Genomic DNA, 14,609 nt, shown 5'->3' with positions numbered 1-14,609 from the left:
GCTTGACCATTCTGCTAATGGCTATCGTCGTCTTGTTCGACGAAAGAAGAGTCTAGGTTGCACTGTGCATGTTCGTGAGTGGGTTCAGTATACAATGACCTAAGATCGCACAAGGGCTTTCTAGAATACTAAAGTAAGGCAGTCAATGCTTAACGCACGTAACAAGTTCTCCCAGCCAGTTCAGGTCGCCTAGTACAGTCTGATCACATAGCGACGGGCCACTAGAACATTGAGGAAATCTCAACCATGCGGACCTCACCTCCATATACCCCGCGTACAAATCCAGGCAGTGTGCCCACCGCAGACATCACACAATACTACTTAGACGAGGACTTGACCAAACTCGCAGGCTTCATCACCAGTGTACCCCCGGATCTTCTATACAACATCATGTCCGCCGCGACTGAAGCCGATCTCAGAGCCCTCCTCGCCCTTATCAACCCATCAGATCTACGAATCGAGCCCGGCTACCTGATGACCAGAACGTGCGCGCGCGTATCAAACTGGCTAAGGAGTGGAAGTCAAAGATGGGCTGTAAGTAAGGACGTGATCCCTTGCGCGCTTTTCCTCCTTCTGAAGTTCAGAGTTTTGACGCGCGATGGGGTATGCCACTCGCAGACGCACGAGGAGAGTCTCAGGCTGGCTGCAGCCATCAAGACTGCGTATGGAAATCTTTGCGACAGTAGGGTATCGCCGAAGGCGTGGGCCGATGTCATGGGTAGACAGTATGCAGACCTTCAGAGCGCTGAGATTGCGTTCTTGAAGGACCTGGACTTTAGGACGTGGGTACATGAGGCTGACTTCAAGGAGTTTGTGGGCAGGTTCGAGATCGTTTGGGAGATGTTGCTTGAAGATCAGGATGACGTTTTCTTTTGACAGATAGAACGCACTCCTGGATATCGAGACTCGATGTAGTGACAATATAACTAGGATCTGATCATGATTAGGTGTCTTGCAAGCGCGCCCTCGTGCGACATTGAGACAGCGCAGAGCCGAGGTGTGTTGTGAGAACATTGTCACAGCCAGCAGGCCTGATATACCTTAGTCAATAGTATATATTGCCATAGTGCAGATTCACGACCCTGCTTTCACAACACGACTCGCGTATGCCCTCAGGGAATGCGTTTTATTCTAGTCTCGTTTTCTTTCCTATGAGCATGTAGTGACTTGCAGCCTTTCCTAACAAGATACCCGCGTCTGATCGACATGACTCCACAAGCGTCTTTCAACATGGTCGAACACTACCTCGTCCCGCCTCAGCCTTACACCGCTTCCTTCCTCGCTCGTCTCAGCACATTCATCCTACATGCCCCACTCAACGTCGTAGAGTCTACGCTCCGTCTATCGTCAACGGACAGCGGCAAACCCCAACACATCAACCCCAACAGCGACGCTCTACGCCCCACGCAGTTCATGACAACCGTGTGCCAAGGCCTGCTCCAATTCCTCAACATGGGCTTTGACAAAGCTGATCACGCAAGTCCAGATACCATACCTCTCGCCTTATGTCTACTGCTCCGCTATCGCGCAGCGTCTTCTTCCACATCCCAGCGTGAAGACGAGCGTAAGTACGAATACGCGATCTCAGATCCGGATGCAAGTGGTCTTATCACTACTGTCCCTATACCCTATTCCACTTCCAGGTCGTGTTATCACCCAGAGATGAGTGATGCAACGCTTGTTGCGATAGCGGTGCACACGGCGTACAAGTTTCTTGTTCACGATTGGGTCAATTTGGAGCATTGGGCTGTGCCACTTCAGCTGAGTAGACATGCTCTGCTGAGAGGGGAAAGAACGTTTTTGAGAGTGATTGAGTATGCGGTTTGGGTGAGGCAGGATGAATATGTGCAGATGAAGGGTAAACTCGATGACTTGTGGGAAGAGGTGTTTAAGAAGGCGAGCAGACCGGCGCCTCCGGATTTCGTGATGAAGAGGCTGAAGACGAGGGGATGAGGTAATGTAGCATTGAATGGACTGCTAAGAACCACGAATCTAGTAAAATAGGAACGATATAGAATCGAGAAATTGCGCCAGGGATATCGAAGTCAACAGGATGCAATATCACCACGATTGTGGTAACCCGAGAGTGTATTTGACGTTGTCGCATAAACGGCGCGATGGATTACGACACAAAAAGTGCCATGTCAGGCCTGCTTTTTCCTGAATGAGCAATGTCTGCTACTCGACTTGAAGTACACACCCGCAGACGTGCCTCTTCTCCTTATTTGTATGAAAGCCATCGGAGCGCTGGTTGAAGTCGCAAGTATCAAGTCTGGTGAAATCGTCGCGATCGTTCCTTCAGGAGAAGATATTGACGTGTGTAATGACTGGACACCAGGAGGTCCGTGAGGCCACTTTTGACTTCAGCTACCGCAAATGCCATCAGGGACAACGCTATGAGCGGTAGCATAGCCGGGGATGTCGTATTCCCGTATCACATCTTGCTGTACGTGAGGTGAAATACTATGGGGTAAGTGATCAACTCTCCAGCTCCACCGCAACGACGCCTTATCGAAATATTGACAGCTGGAGTTGTCGATACGAGTAAAAACGACGGTGCAGAAGTCGCCACCTTCAGCCTCGACGCACATCATGTCGCAATCGAGAACGCCGCAAAGATTGGGTGTTGAGAGGCCGTACGGCAGTGACACCCCATGAATAGTGATAATCGATCATAAGGCATGATGTTGCAATGCGTGTCTGCGACGAGAGTGAGAAGCCAGGCGAGCAGAGTTCCCCCCTCGCCTGGATGTGCACCCGACCTGAAACACAAGCGGGGGAAACACGATGACGGCGACGATCCATGCCACGCAACTGGTTGGCTCCGGCTGACGGTGATCTGGAAAGGGTGCAGACGCCACTCGCCATGCGACCTTCCCGAGTACAGACGCGAGAGTGGTAGGCGCAGAGGGATGGACGTCTCCTTAAGGCTGCGGCGGCAGTCCTGAGGTTGTCTTGCCTCACTACACTCACCTCCGTCGCTCGTTACGAACTGTATGATCATGTGGGCGTCTTTTGGGATATGGCTATTGTTTGCGCAGGTCTTCGCGCTGGGTGTTGCTGCGCATCGCGACTGGTGGCTGCAGAGTCTCCCTCAGTGTTGGCGGGACTGCTTTGGGAACACAGACGACGGCTGCAGTTATAGGAAATGTGAGTTTAACACCATTACACTTCACCGCATCACAGACTGATATGGCTCCAGGCATATGTCAAACCAGCGAGAGCAGCACCTCGTACCTCTCCAGCGCAGTCGCGTGCGCGGTATCCTCATGCAAAGCCGACGAATCGGACATCGAACTGGTCCTCGGACCGCTAGAACTCTACTGCGATGCCATCGGCTGCACGATACCTGCTGAGGTGGTGGAAGACGCCTACGCCGCTGTGTCGAGCACCGCCGCAGCCGACCCTCCGAAACCCACGCACGCAGCCCCAACAACCAAGCCCGCCCCCGCCGCACCCAAGCCCACCACCACAACCCAAACCAACGACCATGACGACGCTGGCGCTGATCTAACCAGCGCAATCAGCACGACTATAACAAAGACGTCGACCGATGGCGACGGCAACACGCTGCAGATAATCGTGCCTATAGTCATGGGCCCGACGCAGATTAGCACCGGCAGCATCATCACGTCGACTGTGGCTGGTGGCACGCCCGTGTCCACGATCTCGTCGCCTAGCCCCTCTGCCCAGCCTTCCGCTCCGGTACCGACACCAGGCGCCTCCTTTACGCAGACATCGTCGGCATCGGGGTCGGAAGAGACAGATCCTCCGCCGGCCAACGGCAACGGTAGCCCGTTCGAGAATATGCAGGCTGCTGCTGGGAGGTGGTCGTTGCCAACACCTGGAATGGCGTTGGGAGCTTTCGCTGCGCTGGTGATGCGCATGTAGATGGTGTCCCAAAGCATGCGACATGACGATTCCGAACCATTTACTTGAGGAATGCGCCAACCACCCCGATGATTAGTGTATTTGCTTTTGGAAGATTCGAAGATTCGACAAGGTGAGGTTGTCTCGTAGTGCAACAACCTCTACCGCTCGATTTGCTGTATGATACCTAGATATGATGAATGCTCGATTATGAAAGATTACCACCCCAAGACCGTCCTCACGAGATCAATAAAGTCCTCATTGCGAAGTTGTAGTCAACCCTCGTAAACCCTGATCGCCGGAATGCCAGCGGATGACTTTGGTCCACGCGCATCATTCCACCGCTTTGTCCCCGCAAGCCAATGAAAGCAGATCTAATGCCAAGTCGGTCCTCCAGTCCTTGCACAGGAATGAGACTCGCAAGCTGCACCTTCTTAAGCCCCATCAACACTTCGCATCTCGCCCAGGGCCTATTCTCGTCTCATCTCGCGTGTCCAGCGGATTTGCATGTGCTTCAGCCTCTAGCTCGGCCGACGCAATTCATCCGCCCTCCGACGTGAAAACCTCCGACGGGCGACTTACCTAAAACAGGGCCAACGAATCAGCGTGCTCGCATTCCGCAACGACGACCGAGGCATCTTGCTCTCCAAGCAACAAAGTGGTCCCAACGCGTCAAGGAGGTAGCATTCGGAGCGCGCGAACGAGTCCAGTTTGTTTCAGTGCGTCATTATGCAAACGACGTGGCATGAGTGAATTTCTTTCTGATACGTTATAGATAGAGCGGGCTGTCCGACCACCAGCAACGGTCAACACATCGACTTCAACAACCAACGAGCGTTTACTTTGATTTTTTGGACTTGCACCTTCTTCCTTTTATTATTTGTACCTCAACATGGCGGAGCTTGAACCCATCCCCGGCCCTCCTGGCCTGCCCATCGTTGGCAACATCACAGACATCGATGCCACAAATCCCATACAGTCTATGTGTAATCTGACACTGAAATACGGTTAGTAATTCTCTTGTTATACCTACCTTGCTGTTCACTCCTTGCACAAGGACTGAGTTTAGATGCGAATCTGCGAGCCGAGAGCTAATGAGTGCAGGCCCGATATGGAAGTTCTACCTTGGCGGCGAGCGTGTCGTCATCGCAAACCAAGCTCACATGGACGAGATCTGTAACGAGGAGCGGTTCTCGAAGATCATAGCGGCATCACTAGAACAGGTCCGCAACGGTGTCCACGATGGCTTGTTCACATCCTACGGACCACAAGAAGAGAACTGGGGTATTGCGCATCGCGTTCTGCTTCCTCAACTCGGCCCGCTCGCCATTCGCAACATGTTCAACGAGATGCACGACATTGCGTCGCAGCTCGTCATGAAGTGGGCAAGACACGGCCCTGAGCACACCATACACGTCACGGACGACTTCACCCGGCTGACTCTCGACACCATCGCCCTTTGCGCCATGGACTACCGTTTCAACTCCTACTATTACCAAAAGATGCACCCGTTCGTCGATGCCATGGCCGACTTCCTCAAGACCAGCGGAGACCGCGCAAGGCGAGACCCCATCTCGCAGATGTTCTACGGTGCCGAGTCGCAAAAGTACTGGAAAGACATCGAACTGCTCCGCAAGACCAGTCTGGACGTCATCAAGACGAGGAGAGAGAATCCGACTGATAAGAAAGACTTACTGAACGGCATGTTGAACGGTGTCGACTCCAAGACTGGCAAGAAGATGACGGACGAGAACGTCATTGACAACATGATCACCTTCTTGATTGCTGGGCATGAGACAACATCGGGCTTGCTGTCGTTCACCTTCTACTACCTTCTCAAGAACCCTCAGGCGTATGAGAAGGCGCAACAGGAAGTCGATGATGTGATTGGAAAGGGCCCTATCACTGTTGACCACTTGACGAAGCTTCCCTACTTGAACGCTGTGCTCCGCGAGGCTCTTCGTCTCCAACCCACTGCGCCTTCGGTCGGAATGACTGCCAAAGAAGACACTACGATTGGAGGAAAGTATGCAGTCAAAGCAGGCGTTCCTCTCGTTGCGTTGTTCCCGATGGTGCACCGCGATCCGGTCGCATACGGTGAGGATGCCGAGGAATTCCGACCTGAGCGAATGCTTGATGCTGAGTTTGAGCGACGCAACAGAGAGTTCCCCAACTGCTGGAAGCCCTTTGGCAACGGCATGCGAGCCTGCATTGGAAGGCCATTCGCCTGGCAAGAGGCCCTTTTGGTGCTTGCAATTCTTCTCCAGAACTTCAACTTCACCATGGAAGACGCGTCGTACCAACTCCAGATCAAGCAGACGCTCACGATCAAGCCCAAAGACTTCTACATGCGCGCGCATCTCCGCAACGGAATCTCCGCGACATCGCTCGAGCGCTCGCTGGCATCGGCTACGCTCAACGACCCACCTCCAGTGAATGGCGCACCCGCTGTCAGGAAAGAGAAGACCACCAAGGGCAAGCCTATGGCTATTTACTACGGCTCCAACACCGGAACATGCGAAGCGCTTGCTAACCGCCTTGCTGGCGACGCCGCAAACCATGGCTTCAACGCGGAAGTTGTGGACACTCTGGATGCGGTGCGCGAGAGCATCCCCACCGACAAGCCCGTTGTCATCATCACCGCATCCTACGAGGGCGCACCTACCGATAACGCCGCACACTTTGTCAACTGGATCGGTACTCTCAAGGGTAAAGAGCTGGAGAATGTCTCGTATGCCGTCTTCGGATGCGGTCACAAAGACTGGGCGAAGACATTCCACAAGATTCCCAAGTACCTGGACGCTACTCTCGAAGAAAGAGGCGCGACTAAGATGGTCTCGATGGGTAGCACCGACGCTTCATCAGGAGACATCTTCACCGACTTTGAGACATGGGAGGACCAAGTATTGTGGCCTGCCATGCGCGAGAAGTACGGATCATCAGAGGCCGATGGCGAAGGCTCGTTGGAGACAACACTCGACGTCGAAGTCACCGCTCCCAGGTCATCTACGCTACGTCAAGATGTTCGTGAGGCTCGTGTGGAGGAGATCGAGGTCCTCTCCGGCCAAGATGCCACGCAGAAGAGGCACATCGAGATCAGCCTCCCCTCGGACATGACATACTCAGCGGGCGACTACTTGGCTATTCTGCCTTTGAACCCCAAGGAGAACATCCAGCGCGCGATGCGACACTTCGGGTTGAGCTGGGATTCAATGCTCACTATCTCCTCAGCTGGCCCCACCACGCTGCCTACAGATACACCCGTCAGTGCTATCGATGTCCTTGGCGCGTACGTAGAACTCGCTCAACCTGCCAGCAAGCGTAATGTACTGGCACTTGTTGAAACTACACGTGACGAAGACGATAAGAAGGAGCTGGCGCGTCTCGCGGATGAAGACTTCAGCTCTGAGATCACAGCCAAACGTGTGTCGGTGCTTGATCTCCTCGAGCGGTTCCCCTCGACTAAGCTGCCACTCGGTATCTTCCTGAAGATGCAACCACCGATGCGCGTGCGCCAATACTCCATCTCGTCGTCGCCTCTGTGGAACCCGAACAACGTTACCCTCACATACTCTGTTGTCAACCAGCCCGCCCTCAGCGGTCAAGGCCAATACGTGGGTGTGGCTACTAACTATCTCGCGAACCTCGCGCCGGGCGACAGGCTGCATGTCAGCGTGCGCCCATCGCACAAGGCCTTCCACCTACCCAAGGACTCCAAGAGCGTCCCTGTCATCATGATGGCAGCCGGCACCGGTATCGCCCCCTTCCGCGGCTTCATCCAAGAGCGCGCCGCCCAGATCGCTGCCGGCCGCAAGCTAGCGCCCGCCATCCTCTTCTACGGCTGCCGCTCGCCAACCACGGATCTCATGTATGCCGACCTACTCAAGCGCTGGGAAGACATGGGCGCCGTCTCACTCCGCCTCGCCTTCTCGCGCAAGGCAGACGAGTCGCTTGGCTGCAAGTACGTCCAAGACCGTGTCTACCACGATCGCGCCGACGTCATCGAGCAGTTCGAGGCGGGCGCGAAGCTCTTTGTATGCGGCTCGCGCGGCGTGGGCGACGGCGTGCAGGAGACGCTGATTCGGATCGCGAAGGAGCGGTTGAAGGAGAAGGAGGGGCGGGAGGCGGATGACGCGAAGGCGAGGGAGTGGTTTGAGGGGCTCAGGAATGAGAGGTTCGCTACCGACGTGTTCGAGTAGGCGTAGATACTATACTGTAGAAGAGCAAAAGAGTCTACACCCGAATGACGCGCACGCGTTCTACTTGCACCGTGCCCCACTTACCTCCCCCACCAAAGTCTGCGCCACACCTTCACTCACCTTCATGTCTCAACACCCATCTCCACGCCGGTTACTTCATCTTGGCATCATGTCACGATATCGCGCAAAGTCTCGACATCCCACTCTTACTAGCTGAACGAAGCTTGTCGTCCGCCCAGCCAAGGCGCAGAGTTTTGCGCATCTTGCAGCGTGGAGGAGCTATGAACGAATCAGCTGCGGGTGATCCCGGTCTAATCTAATCTGATCGAATCTAATCAGATGATCACCTGCCACATCGATGCAGCTGCCATGTCCGACAACACTCCGAAAGGCTTCATACCATCGCCAAGACGTACGCAATAGGTGGAATGCGCCGCTGACACGATGGCTTGCCGCGGTAGAACCGGTGGCCTCATCGCGTTGCTTGTCGCACGCAAGATGAGGGGCTTTCCTCAGTTTTCTGGCCATCTCTTCGAGCTCTCCCAATCTCTCTGGAAGTAAAGATGGCGCTGCTGGACTTGCTTTCGTCGCCGAACGTCGAACGATTGAATGACCTGTTCCGATGGAGACTACTGCTACTTGCGGTGATCCCGCTCGCCTTGACCTACCTCGTGCGAAAGTTCACCAAAGCAAAGCCCCTCGATCTCAAGCAGTATTCGCATTTTCCACAACCTGAGCCAGCAGATCCCGTCCGAGGGCATTGGCCATGGGTTGAGAAGATTGCAGCCGAGGGTGATCCTCGACGCGCCTTCGATGAGATGCTGTACGAACAAGCTGAGAAGCTTGGATTTCCTCCGGTTCTACTCGTCGACTTCCGCCCGATTGAGAAGTTCCCCGTGCTCTTCATCCTGGACAACGATGTCGCGGAACAAGTCACCAAGCCGAACAAAGCATTTCGGACTAGCATGCCAAAGCATCCTTCTATCCAGCAGATAGCACCTCTGGTCGGCTCAAGGTCTTTGGTTACTACTGATGTAAGTAGTGGGTGAGCAGGTGTTGAGCTGTAGGCGAAGGTGCAGGGACTGACTATAAGCTACAGGGCGAGGAATGGAACGCGTTGTACAAGCGCATACGCCCGGGCTTCCAACCTAGCCATCTCCTTGGTTTGGTCGACGTCATTCTGGACAAATCCGAGACTTTCATCGAGCTCATGGAACAGAAGGCCGCGACTGGCGAAACCTTCCGTCTCGACGCCTACACCACGAACCTTGTCTTTGACATCATTGGAATAGTAACCTTCGACATGGATCTCAATGCGCAAATCGACGGGAAGCAGTCCGAAGTCCTGCTCACGTACCGCGCCCTCTCGCAAGCCTTCAACAAGCGACCTTTCGGGGGAGTAGGATGGCGCGGCTACTTCTCTGCCAACGAGCGTGAGATTCGCGCGAAAGACAAGCACCTGGACCGCATTCTCAAAGCCAAGATCAAAGAGCAGCACAAGGCTTTGCTTTCGGGTGACGTCGACACGAAGACGCAGAACAAGAGCGTCGCAACCCTCAGCCTCTACGGCATCGACCGACTGACACCCCAAATCCTCCAACAAACCAGCGATACGTTACGCGGCTTCCTCTTCGCCGGCCATGACACGACATCCATCCTTCTGCAATGGGCCTTCTACGAGTTGCATACACATCCCTTCGCTACGCGAACTCTCAAGGAAGAGCTTGACAACGTCTTTGGTTCCGACACTCACCCTTCCGCCGTCGTGAAAGCGCTACGAGGCTCCGACGCGGGGTTACTCCTGAGCCGTCTGCCCTACACCGATGCGCTGATCAAAGAGACCTTACGACTCCACCCACCCGGCACGACCGCGCGCATCGCTCCACCCGCATCAAACACCATGCTCACTCTTCCCAACGGCGACACCCTCCCCATCGACGGCCTTTGCGTAACCCCACGCGCATACACCATCCAGCGCCACCCCAAGATCTTCGGCTCCACCCGCAACGACTTCGCACCCGAGCGCTGGCTCGGCGATGCCGGCAAGAGCATCCCCGAAAGCAGCTTCCGACCCTACGAGCGCGGCCCACGCCGCTGCACGGGTTCTGAACTCGCGAACCTGGAGACGAAGATCATCATCGCTTGCGTCGCGCGGCACTTTGACTTCGTCAAGCAAGGGCTTGGGGAGCTGGATCTCGACGAGAAGGGCGAGGTGCAGGTTGAGGGGAATGGCAAGGCGAAGACGAAGGGGGTGATGTTCTCGACGCATCAGGTTACGGCGAAGCCGGTTGATGGTATGGAGGTAAAGGTAAGAGTGAAGGAGTCGGGCCACGAGAGGAGGTAGATGCGACGTAAGATATAACAAGACAGGAAGTAGAGTAGAGATAGACAGAGTAGATACGAAACGTAGAGTACAATCTACTCTACTCTAGAGAACGTCTTAGGTCTGCTAGACCTAAGCAATTTTTAGTAGTACTAATTACTCTACTTATAGATCTCTTAAGATTATAAACTATAGACTAAAAGTGTAAGCTATAGTTAGTCTAACTAGAAAGACCTATAATTAGCTATATCTACTTACTATAATTATAGAAGTTAGTATTTTAGATTATATAATAAATATTAATATATAATACTATATTTCTAATTATAAAGTAGCTATTTACTTACTTTAATAGCTTTATAAAGCTTTTTAAAAAGCTCTTACTATAGTAAGAAATCTAAATAGAGTTTCTTTAGATTATATAGTCTATATATAAAACTTTATACTTAATTCTATTTAAAATAAATTTAAATATTATAACTACTTAGCTATAAACTACTTTAGATTTCTTTAAATTTCTCTAGACTACGCTAGTCTATATAAGTATAGGCTTTACTAGTTATTAAGTAGAAATCTAAATCTTAAGTAGTAATACTTATAGCTTAAAGAGCTACTAATTCTAAAGAGATAAAAACTATTACTAGTACTCTAAAGAACGTATAACTAAATCTTTTATCTACTCTTAGAGATATAGTATTAAGTAAGCTAAGACTTAGAGTCTTAGTACTACTACCTCTAAAGTAGTTAAAGCTTCTAAATCTTTTAGACTTATAAAGTAGCTATTCTAATACTTTATAAAAGAATTATAATACTAAATATCTTATAAAAGAACTTTATAAAAGAATTATAATCTAATTATATATACTTATTAGCTTATAACTAATAAAGTAATATATTCTAAAGCTTTATAGTTAGAATATATATACTAAAATCTTAGTAAAAGCGCACTTTTTCTATTCTTTATATTTCTATAGCTTTTAGAACTCTAAAGATATATTAAAAATACTAGTAGTAACTTAAAGCTAATACTTAAAGCTACACTATCTAAATAACTTTTTTATAAGTTTTTAAGGTAATTATAAGTCTAAAACTAATCTTATTTCTAGTTACGTTATACTACTACCTTACTAATACTTAACTAAATTATTTTATTATTAATCTACTTTAATTACTTTTCTCTAAATTATATTACTATTATAAAGCTACTATAAGCTACTTTATATCTACTAGAAGAAAGACTATTAGAGAGGCTATCTTAAAAGCTATTCTAGTAGCTATAGAATAAAATATTATTTATAATATAATACCTAATATTTTAAGTACTATAAGAAGTATTCTAAAATATATAAAAAGCTACTTTACTAATACTATTAAAGCTTCTAAAGCTTTTATTACTACTATTTTATAAATATATTTACCTAGCGTAAGACTATTAATTTTTCTTTTTACTAGTCTTACTATTAAAGAACTTGCTACTAATATATATAAGTTTTTCTACTACTTTAAGCTTATTATTAATATTAATTAGAGCTATTCTATTACCTTAGATATACTATAAGTCTATACTATCTATATTTATATATTTATATATAGACTAGTATTATCTATAGAACTAGGCTCTTTTAGATTTATTTCTAATACTATAAGATTATAGATTAGAGCTTTAAATAGAATTATTAGCTATTTTAATAGTATATTAAATAATAATAAGAAGAAGTTTATAGATAGTCTCTTAAGTATTACTATACTTAAGTAGATAGCTATTATAATAGCTATAAGGCTTTATAGTTAAGAATAGATAGTTATTATTATTAGATACTAAAGAGTTAATATAAAGTTATATTATAGTTAATAAAGAATAAATATAGCTAGTCTATTATACCTATTACTATATATTATCTTAGTTATTTCTAGTTATTTCTAGTTATAGTGTACTAGTGTATAAGGTATTCTTATATAAATTAGATTTTTAATAATCTAAGAATTATCTAGAAAGAGAACGTCTTTTAATAAGAGCTTTTTAGAATTATCTTATCTACTATCTTATCTTTTACTTATACTTTTTAGTATTAGACTTTTATATAATACTTTAGATAATAGAATCTTTCTAGAATAAAACACTTTTCTACTAAACTAACGTTTATATACTTTCTTACTTATACTAATTACTTTATATTCTTATAGTAGTATATCTTTATGCTCTCTAATATCTATATAAATAGTAAAGTCTATAGAAATATATTCTACTACGTAGTATAAGAAGTAGTTAGTATATATTAATATAATATATATAGTAATAATAACTACTATAAATATAATAAGTATAAACTTAGCTCTTTTCTTTAAATTAGCTAAAACTATAATAGTATTTATATTTAGGCTAACTACGCTCTTACTACTAAGTAATATTAGATAAAAAAATTGCGTAGATAAGGTAACTACTTAGAAATACTAAGAAATAGTAATTTAACTAATATCTAGAATAGTAGTATTAGAAGTATAATAAAATACTATACTAACTAGATTAGTATAATACTATAAGAGTATATTTAGAATATATAATAGTGTAGAACTATAGTTTAATAGAACTAATAATCTAATAGAGTATTATAGTAAGTAAAACGCTAAGCTATACTAACTATAAAAGTATTTAGAAAGTATTCTCTACTATTAGATAGAAGGTATTAAACACTATTAAGTATTAAGAACTTATCTTTTAATTATATAATCTCTATAGTATAATATCTATTTAGTATTTAATCTATTAAGTAAAGAAGTATTAGCTTCTTTATAAGTTATTTAAAACTATAATAACTATTAAAGAAATAGAAAAAGTATAAAGTATTAAGAAATCTAGTAATTCTTTCTTCTAAGTATTTATCTACTACTTCTTTAACTACTTTAATACTAAAAACACTAACCTACCTAAGAGAACGTCTTAGAGCTGCTAGGCCTAAGTAATTTTTAGTAGAGGCGATAAGCACTAATAAGAAATAGAGAGTAGCTCTAAACTAGTAGCTCTAAGGCTTTTAAACTATACCGCCTAAGAGCCTAGATAAAATCTAAGTAGGCTATTTTGTGCAGAATAACTGCGCGAATTTAACGCTTTACTTAGCTTGTTAATAGCTACTTACGTTGTAAAGTTATAGAGTAGAGAAGTTTAGAGCTAAATTTTAAAGTTCTTTACGTAATTACTACGCTCGCTGCTAGTACAGCCTATATATAGCTAGAATTTAGCGCTTATAGCTAAATTTTAATATCTATAGCTAAATTTTAGGCTTAAAGTAAGGCTAAAATTAGGTACCTATAGTTAGAATTAGTTACTAAATTAAGTACTTAAAATAGAGGCTTCTACAGCTAGAATTTAGCGCTTCTATAGCTAGAATTTAGCGCCTCTACAGCTAGAATTTAGCGCCTCTATAGCTAAAAAAAAGCGCTTTTACAGCTAATTTTAATACCTATAGCTAAATTTTAGGCTTAAAGTAAGGCTAAAATTAGATACCTATAGTTAGAATTAGTTACTAAATTAAGCACTTAAAATAGACGCTTCTATAGCTAGAATTTAGCGCCTTTATAGCTAAAAAAGAGCGCCTTTATAGCTAATTTTAACGCCTATAGCTAAATTTTAATATCTATAGCTAAATTTTAGGCTTAAAGTAAAGCTAAAATTAAGCGCCTATAGTTAGAATTAGTTACTAAATTAAGTACTTAAAATAGGCGCCTCTATAGCTAGAGATTAGTGCCTCTACAGCTAAAAAAGAGCGCCTTTATAGCTAATTCTAACGCCTATAGCTAAATTTTAAGCTTAAATTAAAGCTAAAATTAAACGCCTATAGTTAGAATTAGTTACTAAATTAAGTACTTAAAATAGGCGCCTCTATAGCTAGAGATTAGTATCTTTATAGCTAAAAAAGAGCGCCTTTATAGCTAATTCTAACGCCTATAGCTAAATTTTAATATCTATAGCTAAGTTTTAGGCTTAAATTAAAGCTAAAATTAGGCGCCTATAGTTAGAATTAGTTACTAAATTAAGTATTTAAAATAGGCGCCTCTAGTGTTAAATTTAGTGCCTCTATAGCTATATATACTTTATTATACTTAGTGTTAGTAGCTAGCTAACCTAGAATATTATTTCTCTAGCTCTAGAGCGCGCTAGCTCTACCTTCTCTTATTATATCTTACTACTTAATGTTTTTATCTTTCTATCTACCTTTTTA

General features: G+C 46.0%; 5 protein-coding genes across 5 annotated transcripts; all 5 read left to right on the top strand.

Moving 5' to 3' along the window:
- Nucleotides 1-246: 246 nt before the first annotated feature.
- J4E85_010845 (uncharacterized protein) lies at nt 247-876 on the top strand (the record flags this gene model as incomplete). Its single annotated transcript, XM_051475049.1, has 1 exon — nt 247-876. One exon carries the CDS (start codon nt 247-249, stop codon nt 874-876), a length of 630 nt encoding a protein of 209 aa, XP_051321075.1.
- Nucleotides 877-1,230: 354 nt separating this feature from the next.
- J4E85_010844 (uncharacterized protein) lies at nt 1,231-1,953 on the top strand (the record flags this gene model as incomplete). The annotated part of the gene is made up of 1 exon (XM_051475048.1): nt 1,231-1,953. The coding sequence occupies one exon, from the start codon at nt 1,231-1,233 to the stop codon at nt 1,951-1,953; it is 723 nt and encodes a 240-aa protein (XP_051321074.1).
- A 1,239-nt stretch (nt 1,954-3,192) lies between these two features.
- On the top strand, nt 3,193-3,891 carry J4E85_010843 (uncharacterized protein; the record flags this gene model as incomplete). Its single annotated transcript, XM_051475047.1, has 1 exon — nt 3,193-3,891. One exon carries the CDS (start codon nt 3,193-3,195, stop codon nt 3,889-3,891), a length of 699 nt encoding a protein of 232 aa, XP_051321073.1.
- Nucleotides 3,892-4,762: 871 nt separating this feature from the next.
- J4E85_010842 (uncharacterized protein) lies at nt 4,763-8,069 on the top strand (the record flags this gene model as incomplete). The annotated part of the gene is made up of 2 exons (XM_051475046.1): nt 4,763-4,877; nt 4,975-8,069. The coding sequence occupies 2 exons, from the start codon at nt 4,763-4,765 to the stop codon at nt 8,067-8,069; spliced, it is 3,210 nt and encodes a 1,069-aa protein (XP_051321072.1).
- Nucleotides 8,070-8,632: 563 nt separating this feature from the next.
- Nucleotides 8,633-10,413, top strand: J4E85_010841 (uncharacterized protein; the record flags this gene model as incomplete). The annotated part of the gene is made up of 2 exons (XM_051475045.1): nt 8,633-9,103; nt 9,169-10,413. 2 exons carry the CDS (start codon nt 8,633-8,635, stop codon nt 10,411-10,413), a joined length of 1,716 nt encoding a protein of 571 aa, XP_051321071.1.
- Between the last annotated feature and the right edge of the window lie 4,196 nt (nt 10,414-14,609).

The sequence above is a fragment of the Alternaria conjuncta genome (assembly GCF_024043145.1).
Source record: "Alternaria conjuncta strain BMP 0040 chromosome Unknown scaffold_27, whole genome shotgun sequence".
Classification (NCBI taxonomy): domain Eukaryota; kingdom Fungi; phylum Ascomycota; class Dothideomycetes; order Pleosporales; family Pleosporaceae; genus Alternaria; species Alternaria conjuncta.
This window is presented reverse-complemented; position numbering and strand designations above follow the sequence as displayed.